This window comes from Scyliorhinus canicula, chromosome 6, assembly GCF_902713615.1.
Source record: "Scyliorhinus canicula chromosome 6, sScyCan1.1, whole genome shotgun sequence".
NCBI classification, from domain to species: Eukaryota; Metazoa; Chordata; class Chondrichthyes; order Carcharhiniformes; family Scyliorhinidae; genus Scyliorhinus; species Scyliorhinus canicula.
This window is the reverse complement of record NC_052151.1, coordinates 180,350,144-180,369,034: the sequence shown is the minus strand read 5'-3', so window position 1 is coordinate 180,369,034 and position 18,891 is coordinate 180,350,144. Positions and strand designations below refer to the sequence as shown.

Sequence of the window (18,891 nt, the reverse complement as noted above, 5' to 3'; positions counted from 1 at the left end):
AGTTCACTTAGAGATTGGGCCCAACCTTTCAAAATGGCGGCTCTATCTCTCAGTTCAGCTCCCCAGTACTAAAATAAATTCTATGTCTGTGCTAAACTAGTGACTAAAGTTCCCCAGGGCCCAAAAATCTGACTAAAGCGCATTGAATAGCGGTGGGAAACTCGCTGGCAGAGCCAGAAGGAAACTCTCTTGAAAAACCAGCCACAAATGAACTTCAAAATTTTGGGGGAGAATCGCGCCCATATTGTTAGGTTCAGTAAGTGGGCAAAAAGTTTGCAAATGGAGTATAATGTGGGAAAATGTGACGTTATTCATTTTGGAAGGGAGAACAAAAGAACTGAGTATTATTTGAATTAAGAAAAACTGCAGAAGGCTGCAACACAAAGGGACTTGACGGTACTTGTGCACAAAACAGAGAAAGCTAGTACACAGGTGCAGCAGGTAATTAGGAAGGTTAACAACAGAGTATTGGCCCTTATTTCAAGCGGTCTAGAGTATAAGAGTAGGGAAGTCTTGCTATAACTGTACAAGGTACTGGTGAGACCACATCTGGAGTACTGTGAAAAGTTTGCGTCCCCTTATTTAAGAAAATATATTATTTCATTGGAGTCATTTCAGAGAATGTTCACTAGGATGATCCCCGTAGGGGGCGGCACGCAGCGCAGTGGTTAGCACTGGGACTATGGTGTTGAGGACCCCAGTTCGAATTCCCGCCCTGGGCCCCTGTCCGTGTGGAGTTTGCACATTCGCCCCCACGTGTCTGCGTGGGTTTCACCCCCATAACCCAAAGATGTGCAGGTGAGGTCGATTGGCCACGCTAAATTGCCCCTTAAATGGAAAAAAAATTAATTGGGTACTCTAAATTTATTTTAAAAAAGGATGATCCCCGGTATGGAGGGATTGTCTTATGAGCCAAGGTTAAAATAGGTTGGGACTCTACTCATTGAATCATATAGGATTCTCAAGGGGCTTGACAGGGTAAATGCTGGGAGGATGTTTCCCTCATGGGAAAGTGTAGGATCAGAGGGCATAGTCTCAGAATAAAGGTATACCAATTTAAGATTGAGATGAAGAGGAATTTCTCCTCTCAGAGGTTTGAGTGTGTTTGAATCATAGAATCATAGAATTTACAGTGCAGAAGGAGGCCATTCGGTCCGGGTTTACACCGGATCTTGGAAAGAGCACCCTACCCAAGCCCACACCTCCACCCTATCCCAGTAACCCCACCTAACCTTTTTGGACACTAAGGGAAATTTAGCACGGCCAATCCACCTCACCTGCACATCTTTGGACTGTGGGAAACCTATACAGACACAGGGAGAACGTGCAGACTCCACACAGACAGTGACCAATGCCAGGAATCAAACCTGGGTTCCTGAAACTGTGAAGCAACAGTGCTAACCACTATGCCACCATGCCGCCCACAAAGCTGAGGGGGCAGTTCTTTTGTATATTTAAGGCTGAGATAGATTCTTCATCAGCAAGGGAATCAAGGGTTGTGAGGAAAGGGCAGGAAAGTGGACGTGAAGAATGTTGGATGAACGAGATCCTATTGAATGATGGGTAGAGCAGGCTCGAGGGGTCGAACAACCTACTCCTGTACCTATTTCTTATGGTCTACCAGAGCCAACATTCTGTAACAATGGGTTGTACCTACTGATAGCTAATGATTTTCATGCTGACTGCCAGATGGAAAAAATGCTCTCAAATCCCAAAGGATAGCAACATTTCAGGTGACTGCCAAGTTCAATTGTGACTTTTTGAAAATTAAAACGTAAGAACATAAGAAGTAGGAGCAGGATGAATATCTTTTTTTTCTTAATTTAGAGTACCCAAATATTTTTTTCAATTAAGGGGCAATTTAGCGTGGCCAATCCACCTACCCTGTACATCTTTGGGTTGTGGAGGTGAGACCCACATAGTCACAGGGAGAATGTACAAACTCCACACAGACAGTGACCCGGGGCTGGGATTGAATCTGGGTCGTTGGTGGTGTGAGACAGCAGTGCTAACCACCGTGCCACTGTGCTGCTCTTAAAACATGGATGAATGTACCAGCAAATGTGCTTCTCGTTGTCACTTTTAGATGAGGATAATAACACTTCCTTCATAGCATTGGAAACAAAGTTAGCTACATGCTAAAGCTTTTTCCCCCCAAGATTTTCTTGAGGCTCTTAAGGGCTTTATTTTGGTGAACTGTGGTTTTCTTAAGCAAATCTATATAACCTCTCATCTTAAATATACAACTGTAGTCATGTTGTGAATGGAAGAAATATATTCTAGAACTAGCTGGAATATTCCCCTTTAAAAGTTGAAGGGTTTTCAATCATGTGGCCATTGCCCCATCAATCAGTGAAATGCCATCATATTGACTTTTTTTTTAAACTAGGAAATATTTAAATTATATTTCTGGGGCTTACCTGTCATGTGTGAGTTGCTGAACAAGTTCTTGCCAGTGCCTGCTAGCACTTAAATCTACCTTGTACATTCCCCGGATGTGCTGAATCACTTTCTTCCTCTCCATGCCCTGATGCAATGAGATATTCTGAGTGATTTCAGCCGCTATTTTGGAAATATCTTTTGACTTAAGATCCAGTCGTTGAAGGAGGCTAAAAAACAGGAAAACAACTTCTAAACTGCATTCAAATGACTAATCATCATTTCCGATCTTAGGTAAATAATGGCAATACGTTATTTGACCATATAGTGCATTACTGTTGAGCCTGATCCTGCTTTCATCTAGCATCCATTTGTGTACATTTAAAAAAAGATAGGTATCAGTCAACATTGATCATAAACCATTTGCTTAATACCATTTCTTTGCTTTTTACTTGACCCGCTTCAGTTGTCACCAAGTCTAACTTCCCTTTAAACATCTTGTGATAGGTTTTCATTCTAATAACTTCTCTCTTTTGCTTTTAGAACTAATTCTAAATTTATGCACTTACCACTAATTAGCCTATAAAAACTCTGTAAAATGGTACAGAATATTTTAAACTTCTATTAAATTTCCCCTTCTTCTCTCAGCTCCAGTGGACATAGCCATAATTCCTAGTATTCCCATCAGACCCAATTTTGCATCTTTTCCATCACACCCATTATCCATTCTATAATGGGGAGTCTAAAACTGCAGCTGTGTCCTAATTCAGGGTCATCCACAGAATCATCATTATCTCTTGTTCTTCCACCCAGCCCCTCGGGGAAATAGAAATCAAAATCCATTTACGATATTATGTATTTTCTACATGGAATTCTGATTATAAAGATCTGTATATTCACCCAGTCCACTGACAATTTTACTGTTCAGGATATATTTTCATTCCCAATTATTTTTTCACAGAATGTATTGTTCTACATGTGACTGCATTTACCACATTTCTGCACTCTTCTCCATTCTTTCCATTGTCTGCATTTTCCCTCGCACTTAGCCATATGTATAATTTCTTACTAAGTATCGTCTTGCATCATTGACTTTGCTTATATATGTGGTTGTGGAACCCACCTCTTCACTCACCTGATGAAGGAGCCGTCCCCGAAAGCTAGTGATTCGAAACAAATCTGTTGGACTTTAACCTGGTGTTGTAAGACTTCTACTGTAATTTCCTACTATCATACCTTCTATTCCCAACTCGGACATGCTGGTGGTACCTTTGATATCCAGCTAATTAAAGTTGTGAGTTCTTTGTTAAAGTTAACTCTAGCCACATTTTCTGACTATATCATCTAACATCGAAATCAATCATGCAAGCCAAATGTTTAAGAAGTCTGAATTAATAAGGTCAGTGACCACACTGGGCTATTTTCAAATATACGGAACTGACAAAATCTAAAACCAGCAGCACCTCAGCCAATAAGGGTAAAACTTGTGAACGCATAATATCTTGAAGAAGAATTACTGAAATACAAAATGAGATTCAGAAACAGGGAATTGCTGTGCCAGTTCTCGGCAAATACATACTGTGCTTGGATGAACCTCACAAATGCCAGTTGGGCTATCGAGTCACTGGCCTTTCAAGAGAGAAAGACAGGAGGCTGAGTCAAGCTAGGATGTTTCATATGGTTCTCTCACCCCTGGTCCTCTCCTATTTATCTTCTAAATGCTGCACCTTGCTGTGAACAAAGTATCAGCTTTGACTTGTATGCAATGACATCCTACTTCTTTGGCACCTTACGAGCTCCAAGAAGGTTCAAATGCTCCACTAGTTCCTGGTGACTAGCTCATTAACTTAAAGTTAATCTTAAAATCCTTCAGAAGTCTTATCTCAACTTGATTTGAGTAATCTCTAATTGCAAGTCCCAGACTCTCCGAGTTTTGATTGATACTCTGTCTCCACATTCTCCACTCCACCAGACACTATTCATTCAGTCACTGAGTCCAGCTATTTAAAGCTCTTTCCCTCAATCTTGTTGCTTCACAGACTTTCTTCATTCTTTCAGAAGTCACGATAAAACTTGCTACAATAATGTACCTAATTTCACTTCAAATTTCTTACACCTTGATGTGTTATCTGTGTTGGTCTAACATCGACTGCACCTGGATGCAGTAAAATGAGAAACAGGCTTCCGACACAGGAGATGGTCCAACATTGTTTTATTGAACCTGTTGATTGCTGTACATAATCTGCTGTGGGTTGACACTCTATTAACCCAACTGATAAGCTCCTACTGGCTTGACCAGACTAGCTCTCTACCACATGGTGATGATGTTCATTGGCCTGTGCACTGCGACTATCTCCCTAGCCATGACCTGTGGGCTTTATAGTGGTGGTGGTGTCCTGTCTGGTGATTGGTTGTTCTGTGTCGTGTGTGTTCATTGGTTATCCTGTGTGTCAATCACTGCCTGTCTGCACCTCATGATATACATGCGTGGATATTACGACACACCTCCCCCATTATAAAGCTCCATAATGTTCCTCCATGCGAGAGGGATTTTAAAAACGAACATTGTGGTTGACATTTTTCAGGTGAAATGCTGTCACTGTGTAATAAGTGTATATAATCGAGTTCCCGTAGATTGTTTAAAAGCAACACTCCAATTTCAACTCTCATCACCAGGGACATTTTCAAAAAGATTATTTATCCTCATTTAATTGCTGCATTTGCACCTGTTAATTGACCGACAAGGCAGAGAGATTACACAACTACTAGTAATACGGCTTTATATTAGTCGCTTGGGTAGGTACAAAATTGCATTTCTTGTGAAGATTTTCCTGTTGAATTTTCCCCATCCCCAGCAATGGCCCTTGGATCAGCACCTGAGCAGAATCATGCCCTCTTGCTCCATGACACAGAGTTGATGCTCCAATAGGCATCCAAGCCACTGCTACTTTACCTCTGCTGAGAAGTCGTCATTTTCTTCTCCCAAGCAGCTTTATTTGCACATTCCTCATTCTCATATTTGGTTTGTTCCTGAAGGAGACAAGTACATATTGTCCACATTCAATGTTGGTATGCACATTTCCAATTCATTTAATTCAAAAACAAACACTGAATTTGAAACTATAACATTCCGAGGTCGACATGCACAGATTCAAGACGTTTCTATCTGCGATCAGTGATATAATGCTATCTTTAAAATCAAATATTCTTCCACATGATGGTTCATATTAAACAACATTGATGGCACCTTCGAATCATTTACTTTAAATGTCAAAGTTGAAATAAAATTTAACGGCAGAATAAAACAACTGATTTTGTTGGAAACTTTGTTCAAAACATTTAAATTTTTTTGCCATTTTCTCTCCATTGAATCTTTGTTGGAGTGATAGTCTTCTCTGGTACCTCACCCAGGTGGCCATTTTCACATTGAAGGTGAGCACCAGACAGTCATTTGATCATAGGATGCTATAGCTAAGACTGGTCCAACCTTCATCTCGATCACACAGGCACACTTTCTAAGTGGCATGATTGAGAAACTAGGTATGGAGGTATTCAATAGTAGTAGTTTCTGATAATGGAGCCACTAGGAATAGAGATGTGGGCTGGTTTGAGGGGTGAGGATTTCCCCTATCAATACACAGCTGGTGGGGTGCTGAGCACTTTTAAAAAATAAATTTAGAGTACCTAATTAATTTTTTCCAATTAAGGGGCAATTTAGCGTGGCCAATCCACCTATCCTGCACATCTTTGGGTTGTGGGGGCGAAACCCACGCAAACACAGGGAGAATGTGCAAACTCTGCATGGACAGTGACCCAGAGCCGGGATTGAACCTGCGACCTCGGCACCGTGAGGCAGCAGTGCTAACCCACTGCGCCTTGATGAGCACTTCTGGTGCCTGATTAACTTTGCTCTATCACATTTCTGGTGCATGGTAACCTTCTTGGTTTATCAGATTTTCAAGCATCCCTCCCTTCTGCCATCATACTGTACCATTTAAGTACCCAGCCCTATCTTCTGTTGCTTGTCCCATCATCCCTTTTGTCACTGAATCACTCTGGCCCTCCATCCTTTGAAAGATCTTTCCCTCTTGCTCCTTTCCAGTTCCTTTCCAGCTCAGTGGAGGAACTTACTGAGCACTGGGTGAGCTCAGAAAATGATTAAAATTGTTTTTATTAAATTTTTAACTATTTATACAAAATTACAAAAAGTATCTTTAACCAAACACCAACCATACACAAATCCCTCCACAGCTTTCCAACCAATGAAACGACATAAACAAAAATGAAAGGGAAGCCCCTAGCCACTCATTCCTCTTTCCCCCCCCACCCCTCAGTGTATTTAACCTTCTCGGGGTCTCTTGTTAATTAGGATTGCCGATCGGCCTCACCCTCTTTAATGATCCCCCCGCAGGCCTCGCATGTTCCAGGTGACTAACCCCTCCCCCGCCGGTCATCCTTTGAATCAGCCATTACCACCGTGCTGTGCCATATCTTCACCACCAGTCTCTAGGCACCAGGCCGACCTAAGATGGTCGCCTGCCCCACCCAATGAATGAGACAAAGAAAATTCCCTGGTCACTGGTAGCTCCCTACCAGCACCCCCCACCATCTCATCCTTACCCCCCATCCTGCAGACCTTTAAATTATTTTTAGGGGGATTTAGGGTGACATGTGAAAGCAGGTCGCACAAAAGGTAGTTCTTACCAGGGTCCTGGTATTTTGATCCTTTTTGCACGTTTTAAAATAAATAAATTTAGAGTACCCAATTCATTTTTGTTTCCAATTAAGGGGGAATTTAGCGTGGCCAATCCACCTACTCTGCACATCTTTTGGGTTCTGGGGAGAAACCCACGCAAACACGGGGAGAATGTGCAAACTCCACACGGACAGTGACCCAGAGCCGGGATAGAACCAGGGATCTCAGCGCCATGAGGCAGCAATGCTAACCACTGTGCCACCATGCTGCCCACATTTTTTGGGGGAGAGATTGGGTGCTAACCCAATAGATTTGTGTGGAGAAAGGAAAGGTGACTCAGGCATGACAAAAGCCTCGTTGTTAAAGGCCATCGAAAAGAAAACTCCAACAGATAGCCCGACAAAGGAATCTGGGAGAGGAAAGATGCCGGAGATGGTCGCATCCATCACGTTAGAAACACTGGCTGGGATGATGGCCCAGGAGTTGCAGAGGTTTTACAGGCAGATGGATGGCCAAATCGATCAACAGTTGTTTAAAGCCACCATAAAGAGTTGTTTAAAGCCACCATAAAGAATGCGTTGGGCCCGATATGGAAGCAGCTGGGCAAGACTGCCAAAGCTGTGAATGAGCATGGGGAGATGCTGAAGGGCGTGGAGGAGGCCTCGTCAAGGCAAGAGGATCAACTTGCCTGGCTGGAAGCTCAGATACTGCTGATGTTGGACAGAAATAACGGTCTGAAGGCTAAAGTGGAAGATCTGGAGTACAGGTTGAGGTGCATGAACCTCAGAGTGGTGAGCTTGCCAGAGGGAGCGGAGGGCCCGAGACTAACAAAGTATTTTTCCGAAAAGTTCTCTTGATTAGTGGGTGGGGATCAAGTGTTCTTCACTCTGGAATTGGACAGGGCGCACTGGGCTCTGCAGCAGAAGCCGGGGCTGAACGAGCCGCCATGGACGGTGATCGTCCAATTTCACAGTTGCCAGAGGAAGGAGCGGGTCCTGGATTGGGCCACGAAGAATCAAAGCATCGATTGGGACGGGCACATGGTTGCATCTACCAGGACATTGATACCGAACTGGCAAAGTGGCAGGCGGCCTTCAATAAGGCAATTGCGGAGCTGTAAAGTAAGGGTGTGCGGTTCGAGATGCTTATCCAGTGAGATTGAGAGTCACGCTGGATTCCAGGGACCACTATTTCAACAGGCCAGAGCAGGCTGAGCCTTCAAAGGACTGGGACTGGTTTCAGGAGGGCTGGTGGGATTTTTTTCTGTCGGTGAAAGTTGGGTTGGGGTGCTTCTATCTGCAACTTCTAATGAATTTTTTATCATCATCAACATCGCGCATTTATTTCAATGCTCTGCATTCCATACGATTATGAACACCCTTACACAGGTCATTTCATCAACAGACTATTAGTTCCATTATAAAATCAATCCTCCATTAGGTGTGCCATGGAGAATTGAGTTGTTAAGGGGGTTTGCAGCTTTAAATAATTGAGTCTATATTAGTACTGTAAATTTGGAGGGCAGCACGATGGTGCAGTGGTTAGCACTGCTGCCTCACCGCACCGAAGACCCGGGTTCAATCCCGGCTCCGGGTCACTGTCCGTGTGAAGTTTGCACATTCGTCCAGTGTCTGCATGGGTCTCACCTCCAAAACCCAAAAGATGTGCAGGGTAGGTGAATTAGTCACGCTAAAGTGCCCCTTAATTAGAAATAAAATTAATTGGGTACTCTAAATTTATTTTTAAAGAAAGAGTACTGTAAATTTGGATTTAAAATCACTATTGTCCTCTGATTTAAAGTGGGTTATGGGTGATGTTCATCATAGAAGATCATAGAATCATAAAAAAGTTACAGCACAGAAGGAGGCCATTCAACCCATCGTGTCCATGCCAGCCTGAGTACACCCAGATGTCCTTTCTTCCTTTTTTTTTGATTTTTTTTTACATTTAGATTACCCAATTCATTTTTTTCCAATTAAGGGGCAATTTAGCGTGGCCAATCCACCTAGACTGCACATCTTTGGGTTGTGGGGGCGAAACCCAAGCAGACGCAGGGAGAATGTGCAAACTCCACACGGACAGTGACCCAGAGCCGGGATCGAACCTGGGACCTCGGTGCCGTGAGGCTGCAGGGCTAAGCCACTGCCACACCGTGCTGCCCTTTATGGGGCAATTTAGCATGGTCAATCCACATAGTGTGCACATCTTTGGGTTGTGGTGGTGAAAACCACGCAAACACGGGGAGAATGTGCAAACTCCACACGGACCCGGGAGCCAGGATCGAACCTGGGACCTCGGCGCCATGAGGCAACAGGGCTAACCCACTGCACCACCGTGCTGCCCCCCACCCCAGATGTCATTTCTAATTCCACCCTCCTCCACCGGGTCCACAGCCCTGTAGCTTACAGCACTTAAAGTGCAGATGCAGGCACCTTTTAAAAGAGTTTAGAGTCTCTGCCTCCACCACCACCAACTCAGGCAGCGAATTCCAGGCTCCCACTAACCTCTGTGCAAAAAAAGATGTGCTAGAAAAGCCTGCATTTTCTTTTGTTTGATATCCCTTTAAGAAAAATGTGCTGCGGAGTATTATGAAGATTAATTGGTCCCCTGAATATTAAGTTACAAGAAATAATATGATCTAGGGTTGCTATCGGGATAAATAGGTTAGAACAGGGGTGGGCAAACTTTTCCGTGCAAGGGCCACATTCAGAAATTCACAATCTTAAAGGGCCGCATAGTATATTAATTAATAGTCCCGGTTGTAACCAATTAGCGTGCGGCATATACCTCAGCGCTTCCCCCGGCGGCATCCTGCCTTTAGCCCTCTTTTTCTCTACTTTTCAAAAATGGCGCTTCACCCGGTTATGATTCTGGGCGCCTCATACAGAACATAGAACATAGAACAGTACAGCACAGAACAGGCCCTTCTGCCCTCGATGTTGTGCCGAGCAATTATCACCCTACTCAAGTCAACGTATCCACCCTATACCAGTAACCCAACAGCCCCCCCCCCCCATTAACCTTATAAAAAATATATAAAAAATAAAAATAAAAATTTATGACTTGATCTTGGTGGGCCGCATAAAGACCTTTGGCCGTAGTTTGCCCACCCCTGGGTTAGAAGCATTAGGTAAACAGAAGGATAATTGCACGGAGTTGGGGTTTCAGTCTGGTTTCTTTTGTTTGGCAGTTGGTTAGCATGGTTGCCTCACAGCACCAGGGGTCCGGGGTCAATACCGGCTTCGGGTGACTGCCTGTGCATAGTTTGCATGTTCTTCCTGTGTATGAGGAGCTTTCCTCCGGATGCTCTGTCTTCCATCCATAGTCCAAAGATGTGCAGGTTCGGTGGATTGGCCATGATCAATTGCCCCTTTGTGTCTAAAGTTAGGTGGGGTTACTGGGATAGGGCGGGGAGTGGGCCTAGATAGAGTGCTATCTAGGGTTTCATAGGGTTGGTGCAGATTCAATGGGCCGAATGGCCCCCTTCTGCAGTGTCTGGATTCTACGGATTGCAGAATTTATGCAAAGAGAAAACAAGCTAGTCTTTCTCCAAATGGAGTTTTCTGATGGCACTATTTGAACAGACCCTGGTATTGAAGCAGATCTCCAAGAAAGAGAAGAAGCTGTGTTACTGTGTAGGTTAACTAGCTGGAAATGAGAGAACACTGAAGAAGGTAAGAGCAAGATATTGTGAATTAGAGAAAACCCATGGCTTTTATTTCAGACATGCCAGAGCCCTGCAGTCTGTTTAAAGGGGTTAGATTCTGTTCAATCAGAATGTTCACAACACAACTGAGAGAGAGTTTGTAAATTACATCTTGTCAATGGTAACTGTGCCTGTGGACTCCGGATAGAACACAGCTGCTGGTAAATGCGATTCAATGTTTGTATGGAAAGTGAGAGCGCCTACAAAACAAGGGCCAATTTGGAAAGACTGAAGGTGCCTATATAACCATATCTGCGTAGGAAATAATGTAAGTGCCTGAAAATACATGAGGTGTATCTTTGCTGTATCAAATATTTAAAACTAAATGTCTCTTTTATTTGAAATATCCTTTTATCTATGAATTAAGTGTGAGTTTTGTTGATTTTAGCTGTTTTGTTACAGTAAAAGTGTTAAATAAGTCAAGTTTTGTTCAGCGGCTTATTCCTCTGTTGCCATTGTGGGGTTTCCTTTCTTTTTAGAAAGATATTGGGCTCTATTGGTATTGTTAACTACAATATAAATAAAATTGAGCTTGACTTCTGTTCTCTCTGAATACTGCCTCCATACCTCTTTGATGGCTTTAATGAGATCAGGTTTGGGTGGAGCACCAAGTGGAATACACTTGTATCCACAAAGCTTTAACGAGCTGAAGAAGTTCCCTGCTGCAGATTGTTGCTCATTGGTCAAGGCTTCCATGTGGTCATGCATCAATTCATACAAATACAGTGCCAGCTTGGGTCCATGCTGTGAATAAACAGAACAGGTAGAAGTTTCACCATTTAAAGCTGCTTCAAACGAGCTGCTTCATCTGATCACAACAAAGAGATTCTTTAAGACTTTCTTTCAGTGAGCAATATATCTAAACATGTTTCAAATATCAACAAATTATGTTAAAGAATATAAAAATTCATCTTCCAAAAACCTACTGAAAATAGTCACAAAAATAAATTGTTTTCATTTGAACGTTATAAAATGATTAACACATTGGAATAGTACACCGTTTTCTTGATATGCTTCAATGCAACTTTCTCTAAACATTTGGAGGTTTTCATGGCAGCTACCTTACCTCCAGAGGTTGACCAAGACATTCTCGCAGGATCTCCTGATGGCTTGGTTCATAAACTATTTCTAAAGCCATTTTCCTCTCTTCTAACGGACGGGCAGGGCACAGAACGTGAACAAGCAATCGCCCCAATTGGGACCGGAACGTCTCTCTGCAGGACCAAAGCATACGTTTCCACTGCTGCCGCGGAGGGCTATTTCTGCCTGCCCCCTAAACAAATACATATACATCAGTGAGTGATCGAGACAAGAACAAGCTTGAATCAAACTGAAAAACAAGTCTTAAAACATTGTGAACTTTGTTGAAAAACAGTTTTTGTATTGAATGAAAATCAAGCAAATTTGCTACTGTCTAATACACGTTACTCCAACAAAGGCCCAAAAGTAAATAACTTTTGGTGTAACCTTCTATTTATAAAACCCATAGGTTCCTATGGCAACACCAAGAGTGCATAGGCATTATTAGCCTCAGGTTACCAAATCAATCATGTATTGATGATAACAAGAAACAGAATTGGATCAAGCAAGCTTTCCTGTTGAATTCCTGATTGGAGTGATTCATCGAGAACTCATGTTTTCACCCTTAAACAAAGTACTGTGCAGTATACAATCACCAGAAACACAATAGGTCAGTTTGTCAATGAGGTGGGGTTATGCTACTCTATCAGTACAGTGAAGTGATATTGAGGGCTACTCCCCTAACTTTATGTTTGGCATTAAAATAATTTCTGGGGCAAAAAATAATTTGCTGTATATAATGAACAGCATGCTCGAGTCAGCTAAGCAGCTAGAAACTGAAAATCTCCAATCAATGTTGATGAATAATCACTAAACTCTTCCTGTTAACAGAAAAAAATTAGTTGAAACTTCCAATGTTGTTAAATGGATGCATTTCAATATGCTTACATTCAATTGTAGAAGACCTATGTATAAACTATACAACTTTAACTGTTTTGCAATGTATCAAAATTTTAAAAGGCACAACACAAAAAACACTTTTTGCAAAACTTTCCAATAAGATTTAGAAGCATGCAAGAAATCATGCAACAGAAATATTTTATTCTGAAATAAATGATTATTGACCTTTCCCACCTACTAAGCTCTCAGTCTGTTGGTAAGGATTTCAGAAGCAATGCTGTTTTCCTGTAAATCCTTTCACAGTCTTGCCCCACCTAGTTCTGCAATTTTCTCCAGCCCTCGATCCTCTCCAAAACCACATAACCTTTCATCCTGGCTTTTTTTACTCACTTCTTTCCCCCTCACCCTTTCCATGACACAACCAACCCTGCAAGAAATAAGGGACACTTGGGAGAGAAGCAGCAGCCTAGCCGAACCCACCTTTAAATGGCTTCCTCACTTGCTGCCCAGAGGAATCCAGGACAATTAGTGACATCCCAGGGAGCCCACACCCAGCACGCAAAGCCAAATTCTGGGACAATCTCAGAAAATCAGAGATGATTGATCAACCTGACCCAACCATTGACGTCAGACCTTTCAGATGTTTTAGTTCTGCTTTCTGCAATCCCCATGTGCTCCTCTCTCCTCATTCAAAATTCTCCTCAGAACTTTCTGGCCACGATTTGAGTCAACCTTCACAGTTTCACATTTTCAGGCTCAACATCTATTTTTCCTTATCTCTAGAGTTTTTCAAAAATAAATTTTAGAGTACCCAATTCTTTTTTTTTCAAATTAAGGGGTAATTTAGCGTGACCAATCCACCTACCCTGCACATCTTTGGGTTGTGGAGGTGAGACCCATGCAGACATGGGGAGAATGTGCAAACTCCACACAGACAGTGACCCAGGGCCATGATCGGACCTGGGACCTCACCGTTGTGAGGCAGCACCATGCTCCCCCACTCATCCCTAGAGTTTATTCTTTTTTATTTTATCTGATTAATTTAGTTCCTCCTAGCTTCACTATCAATCAGAAATAATTATTAAATACCTTGCAAGAATTGATTTCTTAATGAGATTAGAATGTGAATTCACCAGGGTCTTAAACCTCATTCTGTTGAATGGCAAGCAAATGGCCATTCCACAGATACAGGGCACGATTCAACTAAATGGGAACAAAGTCCCATAGTGAGCATGTTGAACCACGTGTTTCCCAACGCTTGCAGCATCGAGAAACACATGGTTATAAAACTCCACTCAAATTAAATAAGGGGCCTCAGCAGGGAATGCGCTGCCGAGGCCGCACATAGCCCCGCTTTCTACACCGAGGAGCTGAGCTCACCAGAACTCCTCAGTATAGCGAGAGATCGGGACTCGATTACGCCAGCGCGACCCCCAAACACCATGCACTATGGAAGGCTTCCCAGCACCCTCCAAACACCCGCTGACCTGATTGCCAGCACACAAGAAATGCTAGCTTGGCATCTTGGCTGTGCCAACCTGACATCTTGGCGGCATCAGGCTTGTACCTAGGTGGCAGTGTCAGGCTCGCACCCAGATGGCACTGCCAGGCTCGCACCCAGGTGGCAGTGTCAGGCTCGCACCCAGGTGGCAGTGTCAGGCTCGCACCCAGGTGGCACTGCCAGGGCACAAGACTAACAGTGCCAGGGTACCTGGGTGACACCAGCAGTGCCAGGGTAACAACCTGCCCAAAGGGCATGCACTTTGGGGCCTCCGATCCCCTGGAAAACCCCCATGAGTGCCATTCTGTCTGGTCCCCGTTTGTGGAGACCAGCACTGAACAGCGCCAGCACAAGCTCTCCGCAGCAAAGGGGATAGATCCCAACTCTTCGGGTATCTTAAGAAACTGCATATTAAAGTGAGACTAGCTGTTTCACTCTAATATGCAGACTTGCTAAAACATGATCCAGCCCACAATGGGATTTACATCACAATGTCTCACGAGGTCACGTTGCAGCTCACAAGACTTTACGAGACGGGTAGATCCCAAGAGCTGGGTCTCCCGGCTTTTATCAGCCACGCTGCGTGCGCAGAGCTGCTTTTCAGGCGCGACGTGGCTGTTCGATCTCTCCCAAAATATTTTGATTGCATGCAGCTATACTCACCAATGATATTTTAATCCCTTCAACCATTAGTTTTAGCATTTCTTTCTGAAACATTTTTATGTTGTTGCTGGGTAGCCCTGAAGCACCTTCCTCTGAGCCTTCACCTGGAGGGGTTGATATTCTATGATGGGGATATTCGGATATGCTCAATAAATCCAGAATGTCACGGTCAGGATCTAAATAAACATATGAATGTCACAACAAGCCACAAAGTTAAAACAAAAATCACAGTTAAAAAAGTAAAAGATGAATGGGCCCACAGAAAGGTGGGTCAACATATAAATTAGTACATGGAATTGTTGACCGAGCAGAATGAAGAGCTGACTACTTAATACATTGTATGTTTCCCATTTAATGAACACAAAAATAAGTCACATCACTCTTAATCTGTTGGGACAAAGACATTTTTGAGCCTTAAGCACACACAAAAAGTCTACATGGAAAAAAGTTAAATTAGCTTGTTGACTCTCTTTATAGTAATTAATTTATTTTGGGTAAACTCAACAGTTGTATTTTATTATTTTGCCAGATTATTCCAAAGATTTATCACTGTTTGACTGAAAACATTTTCTTAATATTTGTTCTAAATTGACATTTCACGAATTCTTTATCCTTTGATTGTTTTTCTTTTGGTAGACCTTGATGGAACAACCTAGTGTTATTTTCCCTCTACATCACCAATGCTTGGTTCTATATGGCTAGATTTCTATATACTTACATATTTATGTGAATTGAATGTTAACGTTGCTACCTAAGTGTCAAGTTGCTATTGTTGGAAAACCCGTATCAATACAAAACATGATTAATGTCCCAATACACTTCATAAACAATTCCAAAATGCAGAGAAGGACTTGTCATATGAAGAGCGGTTGAGGACACTGGGTCTGTCCTCAATGGAGTTTAGAAGGATGAGGGGGGATCTAATTGAAATTTACAGAATACTGAGAGTAGAGTGATCATGGAGAGGATGTTTCCCCTTGTAGGGAAAACTAGAAACCAAGGGCACAGCCTCAAACTGAAGGGACGATCCTTTAAAAGAGAGATGAGGAGGAATTTCTTCCGCCAGAGGGTGGTGAACCTGTGGAATTCTTTGCCGCAGAAGGCTGTGGAGGCCAAATCACTGAGTGTCTTTAAGACAGATAGATAGGTTCTTGATCAATAAGGGGATCAGGAGTTATGGGAGAAGGCATGAAAATGGGGATGAGAAGCAAATCAGCCATGATTTAATGGTGGAGCAGACTTGATGGGGCTGAATGGCCTAATTCTGCTCCTATGTCTTATGGTCTTATGTGAGGACTGAAGATTTGATGCGATAAGAAGGTGGAGGTGGGAGGGGGTTTGCTGAATAGAGGATAGAAAATCTTCCATTTATATTGTGTTTGACCATTGGATTCAAGTGATCTCAAAATGGTGACAGCCAATGAAGCGCTTTTGAAGTGCACACATGGTTTCAGTCTTGCAGCCTTAACGTGGAAAAAATATGACTTATCCATAGTTTTTGTCAGATATCACAGCAAGAGTTAATGGAGTTAATGGAATTGGTGGAGAGGTACAGCCGCTTGTCCGGAGCATTCATATGGCAGCTAACTCCATATTTGTGGACAATGTTGTCACAAGGCAGCGCGTAGACAGCAAACAAACCTCAGAGGAGGGGCAATGAAGGAGAATGAAACCATCTTTGGAAGACACCAACATTGGCCAATAAGGAGGGATAAAGTGTGCAGATGCAGGTGACTTTGCAGTGTAATGATGTAGGGAAAAGTGGGGTAAAAATTAGCTCCACTTTGGGCAAAAGGAATATACTGCGGATGCTGGTAAATTGAAGTAAAAAATAATAACAGAAAATGCTGGAAATACTCAGCAGGTCAGGAAGCATCTGTGAAGCGCGAAACAGAGTTATTGGTCAATGATCTTTCATCAGAGCTGGGAAAAGATAAGAAATGTAAGGGGTTTTCAGCAAGTTAAAAAGGACAGTCTGTGACGGCAGGAGAGAGTTTGTACAGTTGAGGTGGCTAGTAAGGAGAGTATAAGAGGCTGCAAGCTTCATTGATGAAACTTTCAGCAGTATTGGGGGCGAGTTGCTGGAAGTGTACTTTGAATGAGATTTGAATATCTGCCTATTCCTGTGGTTCATTTTGATGTTAAAAATTCCATGGCATTATTTAAAAAAACATAGGAGCAGGAGGAGATGGCGCTTTCCTGGGCAACATTTTTCCATCAACAAAAAACAAACAAATTGATCTCATCAATTTTTGGAGCACCTTGATGGAGCAAATCAGCCATGTCTAAGTAACAGTCGTTGTACTTCTTTTTTCAATACATTTAGAAATCAAAATGAAATTAAAATCGCTTATTGTCACAAGTAGGCTTCAAATAATGTTACTATGAAAAGCCCCTAGTCATCACATGTTCGGGGAGGCTGGTACGGGAATTGAACCGTGCTGCTGGCCTGCCTTGGTCTGCTTTCAAAGCCAGCGATTTATCCCTGTGCTAAACCAGCCCCTAGAGTACCCAATTATTTTTTTTACAATTAAGGGGCAATTTAGCGTGGCCAATCCACCTAACCTGCACATCTTTGGGTTGTGGGGGCGAAACCCACACAGACACGGGTAGAATGTGCAAACTCCACACGGACAGTCACCCAAGGCCGGGATCGAACCCGCGTCCTTAGCTCTGTAGGCAGCAGTGCTAACCACTGTGCCACATGCCGCTCTACTTCAAAGTACTTATGTGAAACTCGGAGGTAAGTTTGAAAATCAGGTTCTATATAAATATAAGTCTTCCTCGTTTCCTGCCTAATAAATCCATCCCCTAAAATACTTAACTGTCTGGGTGAATCTCATATATCAGTTCCCAGGACAAAGCAGCAACAGGATTAGAGGGCCAGCCAATGGGATAGCAAGAAAATTCACCATGATTTCACCATGCCCTTTTGATGCTCTTCTAGCAAAGCAAAGTTCAACAACAGCAAAATAAAATTTAGTATGGAGAAAGATCTGGAATAACCAAGTCTGGGTGGTAACTCGCATCTCCTAGTGTCTGCCCATGGAACACAATGGAGCAGGTCATTCTCTCAGCAGCAAATGCTTGACATCAACTGGACTGAAGAGTAGGAATTCATTACCATCAAAATAGAATGAAATTTTTTTTTTTTTTAAAGACCTCAGTTAATATTTTATTTCCAACTATGGAAAAAGTACAACACAACATTGTACACGTTGGAAATTAGAAACGTACAAATGCTTGTCCAGTGACTCAGAGGGTAAATGTACTAAGTAACACAGATCAGGGGGTTCCCAGGTACAACCTCTGTATTGTTCTTGGTCAGCACTAGTACTGAGCATCATACGGTTTGGGGAAGTGAAAGAGAATAATTAGCTGAGATTTCAACTCCTGATCATTATCCAGTGACTTCCTGAAGCTTAAATGTCATAATATGTTCGATGAAGACAATAGTGGGCTTGGTTGTGAGAATCTGTGAACAAATAGCTTGTCTAGGTTCAAAATAAAAATCACTACTTGTATAAGGTCTTGGGAGAGTGCTGCCACCGGTGGATTCAAACAAGGATCATCTTTGAGAGAGACGGTAAGAGGAAGGAAACTGCAAAAGCAATCCGATTATCTGAATTGCCTACCTTGGTAGATCAGCCTATTAACTGATAAAACGGTGAGTCTCTGCAGTCTCTGTACAAACTCAGTCTCAGAAGCTCTCATGGAGTTGTCATGGCTCATCCTTCTCTGCATTAACACAGAGAGTTCATCGCTGGCGACAGATCGCATTTGCATCATCAAGGTATCGGACGGAGCAGCCGAAAACCTACGAGGACCTGGCAATATGGATTCCAAATCAAATTCACAATCAGAAAACTTGTGCTGTTTTTTCTTTATAAAATACACTCCTCTTGTGGAAGGTTGACAACAGATTCTAAAGTGCAATGCATTTAGATGCATTAGCAAGCTCAAGTAACAATGAATAAATTCCTACAGGCAGTAAGGTTGCCAACTCTGGCTGGACATAATCAGGGA

General features: G+C 42.7%; 1 protein-coding gene across 7 annotated transcripts in view; it reads right to left on the bottom strand.

Moving 5' to 3' along the window:
- The window catches only part of lyst (lysosomal trafficking regulator), a 397,928-nt gene that overhangs the window by 80,097 nt on the left and 298,940 nt on the right, over positions 1 to 18,891 (bottom strand). For all 7 annotated transcript variants that reach the window (XM_038800534.1, XM_038800541.1, XM_038800536.1 and 4 more), the window contains 6 exons: positions 18,501 to 18,692; positions 14,866 to 15,041; positions 11,848 to 12,054; positions 11,349 to 11,525; positions 5,333 to 5,409; positions 2,421 to 2,609 (listed from right to left, as the gene is read on the bottom strand). In XM_038800534.1, coding sequence (XP_038656462.1) covers positions 2,421 to 2,609; positions 5,333 to 5,409; positions 11,349 to 11,525; positions 11,848 to 12,054; positions 14,866 to 15,041; positions 18,501 to 18,692 — 1,018 coding nt within the window. The remainder of the gene's footprint in view (positions 1 to 2,420; positions 2,610 to 5,332; positions 5,410 to 11,348; positions 11,526 to 11,847; positions 12,055 to 14,865; positions 15,042 to 18,500; positions 18,693 to 18,891) is intronic.